Source organism: Schistocerca piceifrons, chromosome 4 (assembly GCF_021461385.2).
Source record: "Schistocerca piceifrons isolate TAMUIC-IGC-003096 chromosome 4, iqSchPice1.1, whole genome shotgun sequence".
NCBI lineage: Eukaryota > Metazoa > Arthropoda > Insecta > Orthoptera > Acrididae > Schistocerca > Schistocerca piceifrons.
In genome coordinates, this window is record NC_060141.1 from 606,324,725 (window position 1) to 606,345,430 (window position 20,706).

General features: G+C 48.0%; 1 protein-coding gene across 1 annotated transcript in view; it reads left to right on the forward strand.

Annotated features, from left to right (window-relative positions):
* Positions 1-20,706, forward strand: part of LOC124796047 (lutropin-choriogonadotropic hormone receptor-like) — a 503,184-nt gene that overhangs the window by 472,712 nt on the left and 9,766 nt on the right. The window contains exon 15 of the mRNA XM_047260133.1: positions 6,642-6,924. Coding sequence (XP_047116089.1) covers positions 6,642-6,924 — 283 coding nt within the window. The remainder of the gene's footprint in view (positions 1-6,641; positions 6,925-20,706) is intronic.

A 20,706-nucleotide genomic window follows, 5' to 3' on the forward strand; every position in this document is an offset into this window, starting at 1 on the left:
TAAATAAGACAAACATTATTAATATTTTACATCCTTATTATTGATATATACCTATTTGTTTCTCAACTTAGTCACTCTGGCTATGAGCACATTTCCGCCAACGAGAGACTAGTTTCTTGATGCTGTCACTGTAGAATGACTGTTGCCGGAGCCACAACCTCGCCTCTGCTTGGACCACAAAGTGAAGACGTCGGAGTTGTTCTTTTAAGTTTTGAAAACATGTGAAAATCGGATGGGACCAAGTCAAGATTGTATGGAGGTTGATTGAACCGAAGGCGTCGGATTGTGGCAGATGTCGCAGACTTCGAGCGTGGTCTGCCATTGTCATCCTGAGGGAGAGAGTGCTCCATATGTGGGAGTAACTCTTCGGATTCGGAACTCGATTAAAGCATACCGTATCTCACACACCGACATACGCTGACAGAGTAAAAAAAATCATAGTACCATGAAATAATTAACGCAGAGTAAATAAATTCCGGAAATACATTTCTCGAGGTAACATGTTTAAGTGATTAACATTTCAAGACCACAGGCTAATGTAAGCGCAAGAATAAAAATGGGTTAAAATGGCTGGTTGGTCGCTAAATAATACTCACACGGCCTTTCTGGACCCTTTTTCTTTTAATTATTACGCGTTTCGGGCTCTGCAAATGTTCAGATACCTGATGTCACATATACACTACTGGACATTAAAATTGCTACACCACGAAGATGACGTGCTACAGACGCGAAATCTAACCGACAGGAAGACGATGCTGTGATATGCAAATGATTAGCTTTTCAGAGCATTAGCACAAGGTTGGCACCGGTGGCGACACCTACAACGTGCTGACATGAGGAAAGCTTCCAAACGATTTCGCATACACAAACAGCAGTTGACTGGCGTTGCCTGGTGAAACGTTGTTGTGATGCCTCTTGTAAGGAGGAGAAATGTGTACCAGCGCGTTTCCGACTTTCATAAAGGTCGGATTGTAGCCTATCGCGATTGCGGTTTGTCGTATCCTGACATTGCTGATCGCGTTGGTCGAGATACAATGACTGTAACCAGAATATGGAATCGGTGGGTTCAGGAGGGTAATACGGAACGCCGTGCTGGATCCCAACGGCCTTGTAGCACTAGCAGTCGAGATGACAGGCATCTTATCCGCATGGCTGTAACGGATCGTGCAGCCACGTCTCGATCCCTGAGTCAACAGATGGGGACGTTTGCAAGACAACAACCATCTGTACGAACAGTTGGACGACGTTTGCAGCAGCATGGACTATCAGCACGGAGACCATGGCAGCAGTTACCCTCGACGCTGCATCACAGACAGGAGCGCCTGCGGTGGTGTACTCAACGACGAACCTAGGTGCACGAATGGGCAAAACGTCATTTTTTCGGATGAATCCAGGTTCGATTTACAGCATCATGATGGCTGCATCCGTGTTTAGCGATATCGCGATGAACGCACATTGGAAGCGTGTATTCGTCATCGACATACTGGCGTATTACCCTGCGTGATGGTATGGGATGCCATTGGTTACGCGTCTCGGTCACCACTTGTTCGCATTGACGGCACTTTGAACAGTGGACGTTACATTTCAGATGTGTTACGACCCGTGGCTCTACCCTTCATTCGATCCCTGCGAAACCCTACATTTCAGCAGGATAATGCACGACCGCATGTTGCAGGTCCTGTTCGGGGCTTTCTGGATGCAGAAAATGTTCGCGTGATGCCCTGGCCAGCACATTCTCCAGATCTCTCACCAATTGAAAACGTCTGGTCAATGGTGGCCGAGCAACTGGCTCGTCAGAATACGCCAGTCCCTACTCTTGAAAAACTGTGGTATCATGTTGAAGCTGCATGGGCAGCTGTACCTGTACACGCCATCCAAGTTCTGTTTGACTCAATGCCCAGGCGTATCAAGGCCGTTATTATGACCGGAAGTGGTTGTTCTGGGTACTGATTTCTCACGATCTGTGCACCAAATTGCGTGAAAATGTGATCACATGTCAGTTCTAGTATAATATATTTATCCAATGAACACCCGTTTATCATCTGCATTTCTTGTTAGTGTAGCAGTTTTAATGGCCAGTAGTGTACTTTTTTATAGTGTTGCAAAATTACACATGTGTGCAAATGGAGCTCCTATACTAACCTTTGATATGTAATGCATACCATTTGGTACAAAGCGAACATACAGTTTTGATAAGGTTGTTAAGTAACATCAAAAGCTTCATAGGTTTTACAACTCGACACAGCACAATAAGAGTTCATCTAAACATGTGCGCTACTAACAGCTGAGTGAAGTGGCTGGTGGCCGTTCTCGCTTGGAGAACCAGTTAGCGCTAGGCGACGTACGCTGTGTGGCGCTGCCATCATGGCTGATGCTTCACTACGGAAAGAAATAATATTATGAATTGCAGAATTTATACAATTTTTCGAGAACAGTATATATGTTTTTTTTTTCTTTTTTGAAGACTCAAAGCCAACTTGAATAAAACGCACCATGAGAACAGAGGCAAATTTGAAGTGACATGCTTTTTCATTAGGCATATTTACGTAAAACTTCAGACAAAAACGTGTCACATGAGGAAAAAACACAGAATGAACCATAAAATGTACAGATTGGCTCTGGCGTCATGGCTGACGCGTCATTACAAATAGCAGTAATACTATCGATTACAAAATTTATACAATTATTTTGTGAACAGTAATGTTTTTAATTTTTTTATCATAAGAGTTAAAGCCAACGTGAATTAATTTCAGCACGACAACAGAGACAACTTTAGCGTGACTCGCTTTTTCATTAAGCACACTAACGAAGCATCAGATTAAAACCTGTGTCATCATGTAAAAAAATACAGAATGGACCATAAAGTGTAGAGATGTGGCTCTGCTGTCATGGTTGATACGTCATTACAAATAGCAATAATATTATCTATCAATTACAAAGCACTCTCTCTCCGTCCTCAGACCACGAGTGTCGGACCATCCGACCGCCGTGTCATCCTCAAGGAGGATGGTGATAGGAGGGGCGTGGGGTCAGCACACCGCTCTCCCGGTCGTTATGATGGCGTTCTTGACCGAAGCCGCTACTATTCGGTCGAGTAGCTCCTCAATTTTCATCACGAGGCTCAGTGCACCCCGAAAAATAGCAACAGCGCATGGCGGCGGCCTGGATGGTCACCCATGCAAATGCCGACCACGCCCGACAGCGCTTAATTTCGGTGATCTCACGGCCCTGTCAATTACAAATTTTGTAAAATTTTTCATTAGCAGTAAATAATTTTTTTTTATTTGCAAGAGGTAAGGCCTGCTAGGATTAATGGCACCATGAGGACAGAGATAACTTTGAAGTGACATGCTTTTTCATTAAGCAAATTTATGCAGAATATGAAACTAAAACCTGTGTTATGAGGTAAAAAGCAAAAAATCAAAATGAACCACAGAACGTACAGATGAACACAAATTCACCGAAATATAAATGAAAATGTCAGGTTTTTGTACGTAGTTTTAACCTGGATTTGTTCACCAGCAACTCGTCCAAACTGCTTAAGAACCACTGTCTATTGCTGGTAACCTGTGCATTATTTATTAAATCTCGGTTTAGACGGCAGTTAGTGTAAATTTCAATCTATTCACGAATATCCGGTGTTCTAACTTTTTGTTCCGAATGCTAAATGCCTAGGCTATTGACTGCAGACAGTGATTTTGTTCTCTAACGTGATAAACAATGGCACTGTTGTTGCTGCTATATGTGTGCTCCCTAAATCTTGTCTCAAACTCTGTACCCGTTTGGCCGAAATAAAAGAGATTAGATTTTAAATATTTTTATACCCAATTTCTGGATTTCTTTTACGGTAAAACCATTTCCTACCCCACATGAACTATTGCGTCAATTTTCCTATCACTTGTATCACTATCTATACCAAGTTTTACAGTTCGATAAAACATTGAAGTATGCTCGTTTACATTCTCTCGTGCCAATAATGCTCCCTCTTTCATACTGACTGATTTGACGGTTCGGTTCGCGCATGCGTCTACGAGGCATCCCGCACGTCTGCTCAAGTCACACTGATCCATTACTTTCGGTTTATAGCGACAACGAGAGCCGCAGGCACATTTTATCGGTAGGCGATCTTGCGCCGCCATATCGATGTCGTCCTTGAATGTCTCGAATGCTTATCGTTTCTGCAGCACATACTAATGTACATGTCCTATGAGTATGAACGTCCTCTCTAGTCGTTCAAATTGTTCTGTTTTTCTTGCCAATGACCTTCGAAGGACTGAGCTGTCCTGACCGATCCACTCAGCCTGTACACCTACATCTACATCTACATTTATACTCAGCAAGCCACCCAACGGTGTGTGGCGGAGGACACATTACGTGCCACTGTCATCGCCTCCTTTTCCTGTTCCAGTAGCATTTGGTTCGTGGGAAGAACGACTGCCGGAAAGCCTCCGTGCGCGCTCGAATCTCTCTGATTTTACATTCGTGACCTCCTCGGGAGGTATAAGTAGGGGGCAGCAATATATTCGATACCTCATCCAGAAACGCACCCTCTCGAAACCTGGACAGCAAGCTACACCGCGATGCAGAGCGCCTCTCTTGCGGAGTCTGCCACTTGAGTTTGCTAAACATCTCCGTAACGGTATCACACTTACCAAATAACCCTGTGACGAAACGGGCCGCTCTTCTTTGGATCTTCTCTATCTCCTCCATCAACCCGACCTGGTACGGATCCCACACTGATGAGCAATACTCAAGTATAGGTCGAACGAGTGTTTTGTAAGCCACCTGCTTTGTTGATGGGCTACATTTTGTAAGGACTCTCCCAATGAGTCTCAACCTAGCACCCGCCTTACCAACAAGTAATTTTATATGATCATTCCACTTCAAATCGTTCTGCACGCATACTCCCAGATATTTTACAGAAGTAACTGCTACCAGTCTTTGTTCCGCTATCATATAATCATACAATAATGGATCCTTCTTTCTATGCATTCGCAATACATTACATTTGTCTATGTTAAGGGTCAGTAGCCACTCCCAGGACCAAGTGCCTATTTGCTGCAGATTTTCCTCCATTTCGTTGCAATTTTCTAATGCTGCAACTTCTCTGTATGCTACAGCATCATCCGTGGAAAACCGCATGGAACTTTCGATTCTATCTATTAGGTCATTTACATATATTGTGAAAAGCAATGGTCCCATAACACTCCTCTGTGGCATGCCAGAGGTTACTTTAACGTCTGTAGACGTCTCTCCATTGAGAACAACATGCTGTGTTCTGTTTCCTAAAAACTCTTCAATCAAGACACACAGCTGGTCTGATATTCCGTAGGCTCCTACTTTATTTATCAGGCGACAGTGCGGAACTGTATCGAACGCCTTCCGGAAGTGAAGGAAAACGGCATCTACCTGGGAGCCTGTATCTAATATTTTCTGGGTCTCATGAACAAATAAGGCGAGTTTATTCTCACACGATCGCTGTTTTCAGAATCCATGTTGATTACTACAGAGTAGATTCTGGGTTTCCAGAAACGACATGATAAGCGAGCAAAAAACGTGATCTAAAATTCTAGAACAGATCGATGTCAGAGATATAGATCTATAGTTTTGCGCATCTGCTCGCTGACCCTTCTTGAAGACTGGGACTACCTGTGCTCTTTTCCAATCATTTGGAACCTTCCGTTCCTCTAGGGACTTGTGGTACACGGCTGGTAGAAGAGGGCCAAGTTCTTTCGCGTAGTCTGTGTGGAATCGAATTGGTATCCCGTCAGGTGCAGTGGACTTTCCTCTGTTGAGTGATTTCAGTTGCTTTTCTACTCCTTGTACACTTACTTCGATGTCAGCCAGTTTTTCGTTCGTGCGAGGATTTAGAGAAGGAACTGCAGTGCGGTCTTCCTCTGTGAAACAGCTGTGGAAAAAGGTGTTTAGTATTTCAGCTTTACGCGTGTCATCCTCTGTTTCAATGCCATCATCATCCCAGAGTGTCTGGATATGCTGTTTCGAGCCACTTACTGATTTAACGTAAGATCAGAACTTCCTAAGATTTTCTGTCAAGTCGGTACATAGAATTTTACTTTCGCCTACTTCTCTACTGACAACTCGACACCGAGCGAGGTGGCGCAGTGGTTAGCACATTGGACTCGCATTCAGGAGGATGACGGTTCAATCCCGCGTCCGGCCATCCTGATTTGGCTTTCCGTGATTTCCCTAAATCGTTCCAGGCAAATGCCGGGATGGTTGCTGTGAAAGGGCACGGCCGACTCCCTTCCCCGTCTTTTCCTAATCCAATGAAACCGATGACCTCGCCGTTTGGTCTCTTGCCCCAAACAACCCAACCCCAACACTCCCCGGCTCCTTTTGTACTGGCAGGTGCTCCTGCAGTGGCACAATTCTCCTCAAGTACCAGGACGTACGTATGTAATTTAGAATGGACCACTAGATGCCACGTTACTACAGTAACTGAATAACTGTTCACCTCCATGACCGTCACAGGCCTAATGCGTAACTTTATGTCGCAACTTAAGCAGGATACTTTTGATCAGATAATGCGTGTCGCAGCACATTATGTTCAGGGCTTTGCTTCAGTATGCTTCGGCCGGTGTTGCAACTGCGAGATACAGTGCAGCTGTTGCTCCCTACAGCCTGTGCCTGCCGCTGGAGTCGCGGACGGCGGTGGACAGCGCCTACCTGCTGTCGCTGCTGACGTTCAGCGTGCTGGCGTTCTGCGCGGTGAGCGCTTGCTACGCGCGCATGTACTGCGTGGTGCGCGGCGACGGCCAGGGCGCCGTGGCGCGCTCCGACGCCACCGTCGCCAAGCGCATGGCGCTGCTCGTCTTCACCGACTTCGCCTGCTGGGCGCCCATCGCCTTCTTCGGCCTCACCGCGCTCGCCGGCCAGCCGCTCATCGACGTCCCGCGCACCAAGGTGAGCCGCGTGGTCGAGGAGCACGGTCCACTGTAGCTCCGTCGTAACACACGAGCATTGTGTTTGTGCACTGGTCCCCTGCTAATGCACAAAATGTTGCTCGACATCTAGAAGAGCTCACTTGTCGCTTTCGACTGCTTTAGGTTCTGTGTAAATGACACCTCGCGTCATGTGACACTCTTAAGGGGGGTAGGACGTAGGGGGGTAGGACGTCAAACGGGCCGACTTGGAGCATAAAACTTTGTCAGCAAATGGTTCAAATGGCTCTGAGCACTATGGGACTTAACATCTATGGTCATCAGTCCCCTAGAACTTAGAACTACTTAAACCTACCTAACCTAAGGACAACACACAACACCCAGTCATCACGAGGCAGAGAAAATCCCTGACCCCGCCTGGAATCGAACCCGGGAACCCGGGCGCGCTATGCTTTGTCAGCATCACCAGGAAGGATTCAGTATTCACACTCATTTTTTCACTTACTAATGGCTGCATTTGTTGCTATAGGTACACTTTTCTTCATAAGTTACAGAGATTCGAAGGTGAATTTTGCACAGCATACATACCATACTTACAGCTGTATAAAACTCTAGAATTTATTTAATTTATGAAAAAACGAATGATCTGTAGTATTTTAAACTTCATGTATAGAAAAAACTAAAATTTTGTAGTTAATTACCTCCATTTTTACAACAGTTTTTAATAGATTTGGAAAATTCTAGAGTTTCATACACCTTTAAGTATGGTTTGTATGCTGTGCAAAATTCATCGAATCATCTCTCTTACTTATGAAGAAAAGTGTACCTATAGCAACAAATGCTGCCATTAGTAAGTGAAAAAAATGATGAAATTTCATCACATGTAAAAAAAGTTACTTGGTTATGTTTTCGAACTTCCACTGCCATGAGTGTGAATCCTGAATCCTTCCTGGTCATGCTGACAAAGTTTTCCGAATTTATTTGTAAAAGTATAGACAGTGAAAATTGAAATGTCCTGTGGTGCCTCTCCTGCTCCAAGTCGGCCCGTTTGACGTCCTACCCCCCATAACACTGAGGTAACTCAGAACGGCGAAATAGTGCGCGTGTGGCAGTCGTCTTTTGGAAACAGCTCAGTAAGAGCAGCCTTTCATCTCATGTTTCGCACAAAACTGGTAATGATCTTGCCCTCGTGCTACATTTGAACTTGGAGTCCTGAAGATGGAAATAACTCCGAAACACGTCATCCATACTTTATCGTGCCGCGCGGGATTAGCCGATCGGTCTAGGACGCTGCAGTCATGGACTGTGCGGCTGATCCCGGCAGAGGTTCGAGTCCTCCCTCGGACATGGGTGTGTGTGTTTGTCCTTAGGATAATTTAGGTCAAGTAGTATGTAAGCTTAGGGATGGATGACCTTAGCATTTAAGTCCAATAAGATTTCACACACACACACACACACACACACAAACACATACTTTATCGTCAACAAAATCATTCTTCGCCTGATGTGAATTTTAAAATTTTCCCGGCGAATTGACTGTTCAAACAAATTTCGGGCTTGCAGCCGGTCTTCGTTCAATACTTCCCACGATATTTCAACTGGGCATCTGCCAGTCACCTTCAGGTAAGCCGTCGCAGACTGGCGAAAACGTTTTTTTTTTATTTTTTTATTTTCTGTATTGTCATTTGATACCTTACAAACAAGGAAGGCTGGCAGCGACATATTTATGCCGCTCTTCGGCCGTAGAAAAGACATACAGTACAATAGGAATACCGAAAAACAAACATATATGGAGGGCAAAAATGGGAGACAAACATAATAAAAGAAAGGAAGTCGTTCACTGACGCACACCTCGAATAAAAAAATCGGTCAACGCTGCACACAACGGAGAATACAGACTGTCACACGCGAATAGAGGAGCTTGGACGAAGAGACACTGAAACACTGACGGGACGACAAACATGAGCACTGCGGCGACGAGCTCCGGTGCACGAAACGTACTGTTCACACAAAACAGCCAGGGGCCTGCCAGAGGGAAGAGGTTAGGGTAGGAGGGAGAGTGGGAGCGGGTTGATGCCAGTGCGAGAGGAGAAGGGTGGGGGAGAGGGCAGGGGGTTGTGGAAGCCCAGGGGGGAACGGGAGGGAGCGACGAAGAGAGGAGGGAGAGAAGGGAAAGAGGGTGCCCTGGAGGAAAAACACAGGGGAAGGAAGGGGAGGATCAAAGTTGGTAGGAGGGGTAGATGGAGGTGATGAAGGCATCATCGAGGAGGGGGAGTTGGCAGAAGCCACCTTGGACAAGGGTATGGAGTTTGGAGAGATGGGGAGCGGGTGGGATCTGGGAGTACAGGTGTGGCAGTGAGCGGGGGTGGGAGCGAAAACGTGCTCCGTTCCACAATATACAGGGTGTTACGAAAAGGTACTTCCAAACTTTCAGGAAACATTTCTCACACACAAATATAGAAAAGATGTTATGTGGACATGTGTCTGGAAACGCTTAATTTCCATGTTAGAGCTCATTTTAGTTTCGTCAGTATGTACTGTACTTCCTCGATTCACCGCCAGTTGGCCCATTTGAAGGAAGGTAATGTTGACTTCGGTGTTTGTGTTGACATGCGACTCATTGCTCTACAGTACTAGCATCAAGCACATCAGTACGCAGCATCAACAGGTTACTGTTCATCACGAACGTGGTTTTGCAGTCAGTGAAACGTTTACAAATTCGGAGTTGGCAGATGCCCATTTGATGTATGGATTAGCACGGGGCAATAGCCGTTGCGCGGTACGTTTGTACCAAGACAGATTTCCAGAACGAAGGTGTCCCGACAGGAAGACGTTCGAAGCAATTGATCGGCGTCTTAGGAAGCACGGAACATTCCAGCCTATGACTCGCGACTGGGGAAGACCTAGAACGACGAGGACACCTGCAATGGACGAGGCAATTCTTCGTGCAGTTGACGATAACCCTAATGTCAGCGTCAGAGAAGTTGCTGCTGTAAAAGGTAACGTTAACACGTCACTGCATGGAGAGTGCTACGGGAGAACCAGTTGTTTCCGTACCATGTACAGCGTCTGCAGGCACTATCAGCAGCTGATTGGCCTCCACGGGTACACTTCTGCGAATGGTTCATCCGACAATGCGTCAATCCTCATTTCATTGCTAATGTTCTCTTTACGGATGACGCTTCATTCCAACGTGATCAAATTGTAAATTTTCACGATCAACATGTGTGGGCTGACGAGAATCCTCACGCAATTGTGCAATCACGTCATCAACGCAGATTTTCTGTGAACGTTTGGGCAGGCATTGTTGGTGATGTCTTGAGTGGGCCTCATGTTCTTCCACCTACGCTCAATGGAGCACGTTATCATGATTTCATACGGGATACTCTAACTGTGCTACTAGAACATGTGCCTTTACAAGTACAACACAACATGTGGTTCATGCACGATGGAGCTCCTGCACATTTCAGTCGAAGTGTTCGTACGCTTCTCAACAACAGATTCGGTGACCGATGGATTGGTAGAGGCGGACCAATTCCATGGCCTCCACGGTCTCCTGACCTCATCCCTCTTGACTTTCATTTATGGGGGCATTTGAAAGCTCGTGTCTACTCAACCCCGGTACCAAATGTAGAGACTCTTCGTGCTCGTATTGTGGACGGCTGTGATACAATACGCCATTCTCCAGGGCTGCATCAGCGCAACAGGGATTCCATGCGACGGAGGGTTGATGCATGTATCCTCGCTAACGGAGGACATTTTGAACATTTCCTGTAACAAAGTGTTTGAAGTCATGCTGGTACGTTCTGTTGCTGTGTGTTTCCATTCCATGAATAATGTGATATGAAGAGAAGTAATGAAATAAGCTCTAACATGGAAAGTAAGCGTTTCCGGACACATGTCCACATAACATATTTTCTTTCTTTGTGTGTGAGGAATGTTTCCTGAAAGTTTGGCCATACCTTTTTGTAACACCCTGTATAGCGCGCTGTAACTATTCTGCGCATGCGTCGAAAACTTTGTGTGAGGTATTGAACAACGACCGGCTGCAAGCCCGAAATTTGTTTGAACATTCTTCACCTGTTGCATAACTTTTTATGCGACCTACACAACCCAACTACAGTCGCTAGCCTCCTACGTGACTGTACGTCACACCATTGATACTCATTGACACTTGACAACTGCAACGTGTCGCCATCAGACTATGGATGTAATATAATCGTATATCAACGAGAAGGTACGGCTCATTACAGTAGTGCACGGTAAATGCATTCTTTGAATCTTGTATCTTGGATCTGCATTCTTTGAATCTTGGATCCGCACTTATGATCGCTCGACTTGAACCACTTCATGAGTAAAACACATCCGAGTATCAACCAGACTTTATCAGCCTAACTCAACAATTGATCAAATGAAGTATTATTGTTACACTAGCTGTAGATGTTGTGCTGTCAATGAGTTGTACTGTCCCACAATTCACCACATATTCTAAATGATCGATGGCTACTTCCAACCGTCTGCCTCTATGCAAGTTCTGCCGCGCAGAAAGTTAAGTCGGGACGTTACGATCTGTTCCTCGCTCTCCTGCAGTGTCCAAAACAGTTCTGGGGAGGACTCTTAAACTTCGCAGTTAGTGGACGGCTATTAGCGAGCTTCGGTCGTTCGAGATCAGAGAGAGGTTGAGGTCCGATATGCCACTAGCTCCCTTGTCTCAGAGGTGCATGGGAGAAGTTACTTTGAGCACCAAATTTTCTGTGGCTCAAACTCTCTGTGGTTGTTCCTGCTAACTCTATGCCATCCGAAAACTTTAGAACTTTATTATGGAAAGATAGGGGACATACTCCAGTTTTGCTGCAATAATTTTGTTTGTTTACAACTAGTTTCATCCCTATGGGGTATTCTGAAGTGACAGGTTCTCAAGTGATTTTGTGGCTCTGCGCAAAATAGAATTGAGGAGTCTTACTCATTCAATGCAATTAATTATTGACTTTGGACCCATAATCCTGTTTAGTATATATCTGGTGCTATTTCCGACTCATCCTTGCCCACCAACTCATCATCTGTTACTTCAGAATTTTATTTAGTGTAAAACACTAAGCTAAAATGTGATCGCTCTCAATGGGTTCGAAATTATTAATCTGTCATGTCTGCAACACTGACTCTCGTGTTGCGCTACCATCACTCTTATTTCTGGTTCTCTTAAGTCGCAGCCAATACAAAAATGTTTTGGGAAATCTGATGTTAGATGTGACTTTCAGGTTAACAACACCCTAAAACTACGAGTAAAACAAACTGAAAATGACTTATGAAAAATTTGATGGCTCTGGAGTACACAGGATTGATTGCAGTACCTGTGACAAATATTTTATCCGTCAAATTGGCCGCTCATTTAACTTAAAGTTTAGGGAACATTCACAGCCACGGAACACAACAACTTTGGGACAGCATTTATCTGAAGCTGGTCATTCTGTAGGGAACATTGAGAACAGTATGCGTGTTCTCCACAGAATGGAAAGAGGCCTTGCTTTTCATTTATTAGAGGAGTTTGAAGTTTATACAGCAAAAAGGAAAATACCCACACAGCTTCTTAACCGGCAGAGCGATTTCGTGCTCAATACCTGTATTGCTTTTCCTGAAATTGTTCAATCTGACAATCACTGAACGCCTCTCTTTTGTGTAGGTTGTTGATAGTTTCACTTAGTATAGAGAGCCTTACATGTTTGCTTTGTTTCCTTACGTTGTCAGCATAACTCTAGTGTTTTCTTGTTCCTTCTCTGTTTACATAATATACTTCATGAACGAGATAATATTGTTAATGCACTGGTACGGAGTTTTATCATCCTTTTCTTGGAACGGCGTGCCGCAGGGTACAAGGGCCCTCTGTCGGTCACGTTTCCTCTAACCATTTTTGTGTGTGTGTGGTTTGAGGTTTTCGGGCGCTAAACCGCGTGGTCATCAGCGCCCAAACGCATAGAAACAGGAACACATGCAGTGAAGGGACGAAGACGGACAGCGAACAAGGAGAACGGCTAAAAGACACAGACCTGACGCAGTTCCAAATCCTCACATACAGAGGCAAAACAAGAGGAGAAGAAACGCACTAAAAAAGGAAAGGAAACACAAGGAAAGGAGAACAGCAATCGAAGTGATACAAGTAGGTAATCGTGACTGGTGGACCTCTTACCTAAGCCTGGGTGAGCCAGTCACCCAGCAGCACATTAAAATCCTCTTCCTAAAATCCGAGGCAACAAATTGGACAGGACACAAAACCGTAAGACCTTAACCACAGTCGTTGCGTCGTCTTGCAAAATAGGGGGCAAATCCGGTGGGAAGGAAACCACCGCCCTCTGGTCAGAGAATAAAGGACAGTCAAGTAAAATGAGGTGGACAGTTATCTGGACGCCACAAGCACTGCAGATTGGGGGAGCCTCCCGCCGGAGTAAAAAACCGTGCGTTAAGGGACTGTGCCCGATGCGGAGGCGAGTAAGGAGAACCTCATCCCGCCTGCATGACTGGTAGGACGTACGCCATGGCCGCGTGGTGGCCTTGACCAAACGCAGCTTATTTTCACCGACTGCCAGCCACTCCTCTTCCCATTGACGCATAACACGAAAACGCAAAAGGGAGGTAACAGCATGGAGGGGGACGGCACATTCAACAACGTGAGGGAGGGAACATGCATCTTTGGCAGCCACACCCGCCAGTTCGTTTCCCCTAATACCCACGTGCCCCGGCACCCAGCAGAAAGAAACCTCCTTCCCCTGCCGTTGCAGGTGGAGTAGGGCATCATGGATGTTCTGGACGACCGTATCCGCTGGGTACAAGTGTTGCATGGTCTGAAGGGCACTCAGGGAGTCAGAACAGATGAGAAACTTAAGACTGGGAACACATCTCATCTGGTCCAATGCCCGCAAGATCGCAAACAATTCGGCATCAAAGATGTTAAACGCTGCAGGAAGCCGTAACTTGACGACACGATCAGGGAAAACAACAGCACAACCAACAGTGTCCCCCTGTTTAGAGCCATCCGTAAATACTGGTACATGGTCGGCATGCTGGTTTAAAATATCGTAAAATAAGGAGGTAAAAACAAACGCAGGAGTGCAGCTCTCTGACAAGTCTAAAAGGACGCTGGGCCTCTGGAGCAACCAGGGAGGCAGGCGGGTAAAACCCTGGAGTTGGGGTGCCACACGCTCCACACCAAGGGACTCAAGCAAATGCTTGGCACGAATCCCAAATGGTCTCGTTACCCTTGGGCGACTGGAAAAGAGACGTTCCATAGACGGTCGGGCAACAGTAGGGTATGCAGGGGAGGTAGGACAGGCAAGGAATTGACACACCCGTCCCACCATGAGGAGTTTCCGCCGGATGGCGAGCGGCGGTTCCACTGCCTCAGCACACAGGCTGGGGATGGGACTGTTACGGAAGGCGCCAGTAGCCAGCCTGATACCCTCATGGTGTACTGCGTCAAGAATCTTCAGATACGAAGGCCTCGCTGACCCATACACAGTGCATCCATAGTCAAGACGCGACCGGACGAAAGCCCCATAAAACTGCAGCAGACGCGCCCGATCTGCTCCCCAGGACCGATGGCTCAGACACTTCAAAATATTCAGCGCCATCAGGGCCCGCACCTTGAGGTCTTTAAGGTGCGGCAACCACGACAACTTGGAATCAAAAGTGAGGCCCAGGAACCTCATAGTGTCTCTAAAAGGAAGAATGGTGTCCCTCAGACGCAATTCACGGGAGGTAAAAGCACGTCGAGAACGATTAAAATGAACACACACACATTTGTCTGCAGAAAAGGTAAAACCCGTCTTCGCAGTCCATGCCTCTAATCGCTTTATCGTAAGCTGCAGCTGCCGACTAGCAGTGACAAGACTGGAGGAAGAACAGAAAACAGCAAAATCGTCCACAAACAAGGAGCACTGGGCAGGACTCCGGATAGTGGACGTGATACTGTTAATGGCGACGGCAAAGAGGGTGACACTTAAAACGCTTCCCTGAGGAACACCATTCTCCTGCACATGCAAATCAGATAGCACATTACCAACCCGATATCGAAAGAGGCAGCGGGAAAGAAAGGACCGAATGAAGATGCGGAGTTGGCCACAAAAGCCCCACTAATGGAGTTGACTGAGGATAAGGCGGCGCCAAGTAGTGTCATACGCCTTATTAATGTCAAAGAATACACCTAGACAATGCTGGTTACGTAGGAAGGCCTGCTGGATGGCCGCCTCAAGCAGGGTCAAGTTGTCTATAGTTGAACGACATCTCCGAAAGCCACACTGAGAGTGGCTAAGGAGCTGTCTGGTCTCGAGCAGCCAAACCAGGCGACGGTTGACCATGCGTTCCAATGTCTTCCCGACACAGCTCGTCAAAGCAATACTCCGATAACTACTGGGATGCACTCGGTCTTTTCCCGGTTTGAGGAGGGGAACCAAAATCGCCTCCCTCCACGAGTCAGGGAACGTGCCGGATGACCATATCATATTAAAACAATTCAGGAGAACTTCCTTGGATGGCAGCAACAAGTGCCGCAGCATGCTGTACAGGATTTGATCATCACCTGGCGCAGTATCATGAGCCACAGACAGCGCCGAATTCAGTTCCCACATTGTGAAGGGGCAGTTGTAGGGTTCAGAATTTGGAGACCGGAAGTCCAGGTGACCCCTCTCGACGGCAGTGCGGTAGCGGCAGAAATCTGGATCACAGTTAATAGTGGCAGTAGATTCGGCAAAATACATGGCCAGTGTCTGGGCAATGTCTCTCGGCGCCGTGAGTAGACAACCCTGATGCAGCAATGCCGTGACAGGTAGTTGGCTGCGTTTCCCGGAAATCCTCCTGATGGCTTCCCATACTTTTGTAGAACTAGTGGAGCGGGAGATGGAGTTCAGGAACGATTGCCATGACCGTCGTTTGCTCTCTTTAATCACTCGCCGCGCCTTGGCCCTTGCCACCCGAAAGGCCGCAAGATTGTCAGCTGAGGGACGGCACTTGAAATGGCGCAGAGCTGTACGGCGGGCTCGGATGGCTGAGCGGCACTCAGTGGTCCACCAAGGGACAGGGCGCCTCTTGGGGTGACTTGAGGACCGTGGGATCGACAATTCAGCAGCATGGGAGATCATGGCTGTAACATGGTCGACCCATTCGTGGACGCTGGCACGGTGTTCCAAAACAGCTAAATGGCTGAAAAGTGTCCAGTCAGCTCTGCAGAGGTGCCACCTGGGCGGCACTGGTAATGCCACAGTCTCATCCAGGAGGCGAATCCAAAGGCGGAAATGGTCACTAGAATGGAGGTCAGCGGCAACCTCCCACAGAGCAGAATCCGCGAGTGCTGGAGAGCAAAAGGAAAGGTCAATAGCTGACGACGACCCAGAAGCAGTACTGAAATGAGTGCGAGCACCAGAGTTGAGGATGCACAGTTCTTCGGATGCCATGAGGCTTTCCAGAATGCGACCCCTGGGGCGAGTAGTCGTAGAGCCCCATAAGACATTATGAGCATTGAAGTCCCCCAGAAGGAGAAATGGGCGGGGGAGTTGGGTAATAAGGTCTGTGAGAGCCTCAGAGTCTATTGCATCCTGAGGCGGTAAGTAAACGGAACAAATTGTGAGCCTCCGCCCCACAAGAAGGTCAACTGCAACTGCAACCTCCTTCCCCTGCCGTTGCAGGTGGAGTAGGGCATCATGGATGTTCTGGACGACCGTATCCGCTGGGTACAAGTGTTGCATGGTCTGAAGGGCACTCAGGGAGTCAGAACAGATGAGAAACTTAAGACTGGGAACACATCTCATCTGGTCCAATGCCCGCAAGATCGCAAACAATTCGGCATCAAAGATGTTAAACGCTGCAGAAAGCCGTAACTTGACGACTCGATCAGGGAAAACAACAGCACAACCAACAGTGTCCCCCTGTTTAGAGCCATCCGTAAATACTGGTACATGGTCGGCATGCTGGTTTAAAATATGGTAAAATAAGGAGGTAAAAACAAACGCAGGAGTGCAGCTCTCTGACAAGTCTAAAAGGACGCTGGGCCTCTGGAGCAACCAGGGAGGCAGGCGGGTAAAACCCTGGAGTTGGGGTGCCACACACTCCACACCAAGGGACTCAAGCAAATGCTTGGCACGAATCCCAAATGGTCTCGTTACCCTTGGGCGACTGGAAAAGAGACGTTCCATAGGCGGTCGGGCAACAGTAGGGTATGCAGGGGAGGTAGGACAGGCAAGGAATTGACACACCCGTCCCACCATGAGGAGTTTCCGCCGGATGGCGAGCGGCGGTTCCCCTGCCTCAGCACACAGGCTGGGGATGGGACTGTTACGGAAGGCACCAGTAGCCAGCCTGATACCCTCATGGTGTACTGCGTCAAGAATCTTCAGATACGAAGGCCTCGCTGACCCATACACAGTGCATCCATAGTCAAGACGCGACCGGACGAAAGCCCTATAAAACTGCAGCAGACGCGCCTGATCTGCTCCCCAGGACCGATGGCTCAGACACTTCAAAATATTCAGCGCCATCAGGGCCCGCACCTTGAGGTCTTTAAGGTGCGGCAACCACGACAACTTGGAATCAAAAGTGAGGCCCAGGAACGTCATAGTGTCTCTAAAAGGAAGAATGGTGTCCCTCAGACGCAATTCACGGGAGGTAAAAGCACGTCGAGAACGATTAAAATGAACACACACACATTTGTCTGCAGAAAAGGTAAAACCCGTCTTCGCAGACCATGCCTCTAAGCGCTTTATCGTAAGCTGCAGCTGCCGACTAGCAGTGACAAGACTGGAGGAAGAACAGAAAACAGCAAAATCGTCCACAAACAAGGAGCACTGGGCAGGACTCCGGATAGTGGACGTGATACTGTTAATGGCGACGGCAAAGAGGGTGACACTTAAAACGCTTCCCTGAGGAACACCATTCTCCTGCACATGCAAATCAGATAGCACATTACCAACCCGATATCGAAAGAGGCAGCGGGAAAGAAAGGACCGAATGAAGATGGGGAGTTGGCCACGAAAGCCCCACTAATGGAGTTGACTGAGGATAAGGCGGCGCCAAGTAGTGTCATACGCCTTATTAATGTCAAAGAATACACCTAGACAATGCTGGTTACGTAGGAAGGCCTGCTGGATGGCCGCCTCAAGCAGGGTCAAGTTGTCTATAGTTGAACGACATCTCCGAAAGCCACACTGAGAGTGGCTAAGGAGCTGCCTGGTCTCGAGCAGCCAAACCAGGCGACGGTTGACCATGCGTTCCAATGTCTTCCCGACACAGCTCGTCAAAGCAATACTCCGATAACTACTGGGATGCACTCGGTCTTTTCCCGGTTTGAGGAGGGGAACCAAAATCGCCTCCCTCCACGAGTCAGGGAACGTGCCGGATGACCATATCATATTAAAACAATTCAGGAGAACTTCCTTGGATGGCAGCAACAAGTGCCGCAGCATGCTGTACAGGATTTGATCATCACCTGGCGCAGTATCATGAGCCACAGACAGCGCCGAATTCAGTTCCCACATTGTGAAGGGGCAGTTGTAGGGTTCAGAATTTGGAGACCGGAAATCCAGGTGACCCCTCTCGACGGCAGTGCGGTAGCGGCAGAAATCTGGATCACAGTTAATAGTGGCAGTAGATTCGGCAAAATACATGGCCAGTGTCTGGGCAATGTCTCTCGGCGCCGTGAGTAGACAACCCTGATGCAGCAATGCCGTGACAGGTAGTTGGCTGCGTTTCCCGGAAATCCTCCTGATGGCTTCCCATACTTTTGTAGAACTAGTGGAGCGGGAGATGGAGTTCAGGAACGATTGCCATGACCGTCGTTTGCTCTCTTTAATCACTCGCCGCGCCTTGGCCCTTGCCACCCGAAAGGCCGCAAGATTGTCAGCTGAGGGACGGCACTTGAAATGGCGCAGAGCTGCACGGCGGGCTCGGATGGCTGAGCGGCACTCAGTGGTCCACCAAGGGACAGGGCGCCTCTTGGGGTGACTTGAGGACCGTGGGATCGACAATTCAGCAGCATGGGAGATCATGGCTGTAACATGGTCGACCCATTCGTGGACGCTGGCACGGTGTTCCAAAACAGCTAAATGGCTGAAAAGTGTCCAGTCAGCTCTGCAGAGGTGCCACCTGGGCGGCACTGGTAATGCCACAGCCTCATCCAGGAGGCGAATCCAAAGGCGGAAGTGGTCACTAGAATGGAGGTCAGCGGCAACCTCCCACAGAGCAGAATCCGCGTGTGCTGGAGAGCAAAAGGAAAGGTCAATAGCTGACGACGACCCAGAAGCAGTACTGAAATGAGTGGGAGCACCAGAGTTGAGGATGCACAGTTCTTCGGATGCCATGAGGCTTTCCAGAATGCGACCCCTGGGGCGAGTAGTCGTAGAGCCCCATAAGACATTATGAGCATTGAAGTCCCCCAGAAGGAGAAATGGGCGGGGGAGTTGGGTAATAAGGTCTGTGAGAGCCTCAGAGTCTATTGCATTATGAGGCGGTAAGTAAAAGGAACAAATTGTGAGCCTCCGCCCCACAAGAAGGTCAACTGCAACTGCTTGCAAGTCCGTTACGAGAGGGAGCTCAGATGAGTGGTGCATGTCATGGACAAAAACCGCAACACCACCCTTTGCCCTTTCCCCCATCAGATCATCTTTTCGATACACGGTATAGCCCCGTAAAGAAGGAGCATCAGTGGCCCGGAAATGTGTCTCTTGGAGACATAAGCACAAGGGGCGCTCTCGTACAAGGAGCTGTAATTCGGCCACATGCGTCCTGAACCCATTCAGGTTCCACTGTAATATGGGAGCCAGTGATCAGGGTGGCTGAATTTTCACCCTGCCCCTGTGCTTTGGAGGAGAGCCCATACTGGCCGGAGATTTATTCCTGGGGCGAGAAGATCGCCCCCGGTCGACATCAGTGTCCATCAGCTCCGATGGCGACCCAAGGGAGATGTCAGATAGTACGATGGCATCGTCATCGGACTGACCCTGACTAGTCTCCTCAGGTGGCTAAACCTTCACCTTCGGCGTCTTCGTCTTGGAGGGCTTAGAATGCAGAACCTTGTCAACAGTTGGAGCTTTACTCGCCTGGGCAGAAGGTGCCATATGGGGAGGGGCAGGAAGTACCCCAATGTCGGCAACCACGGCCTTGTCCGACGTTGTGGGGAGAGCTGCAGGTTGCAAAACAACCGCAGCAGCACAAGTGCACTGGCAAATGCAGGTATTAGTGCTGACACTAGCAACCTCCGTTTGTGTAGCAACAGTGGCCAACTGTAACGGTTTCTGCAGAGTGGAAGCGAAAGATGTTGTAAACACAGGAGGCTGCATGGCCTTAAAGAGCTTCTTGGCCTCACCATAGGGGATGCGCTTGGATGTTTTGATCTCCTGTATCTTCCGTTCCTCGAGATAGACGGGGCAGACCCGGCTCCAGACACGGTGACTCCCAGAGCAATTCACGCACTTCACAGGCGATGAACAATCGGCTCCTTCATGGGCAGTCTGACCACATTTACCACAAGTGGCTATCCCATTGCACCCCAACCTAGTATGCCCAAAGCGCTGACATTTAAAACAGCGCATTGGGTTGGGGAAATATGGCCGTACTGGCAAACGTAAGAAACCCGCTTTAACATGCTCTGGGAGTCTCGGGCAATTGAACATGAGAATAAACGAGTCGGATTTGACTAGGTCCCCATCGACTCGTTTCATAATATGCTGCACGTCGACAATACCTTCGTCAGCCCACTCAGATTTCTACTCGTCCTTGGGGATATCCACCAAGTCCCTACATGTCACAACACCCTTACTATAGTTCA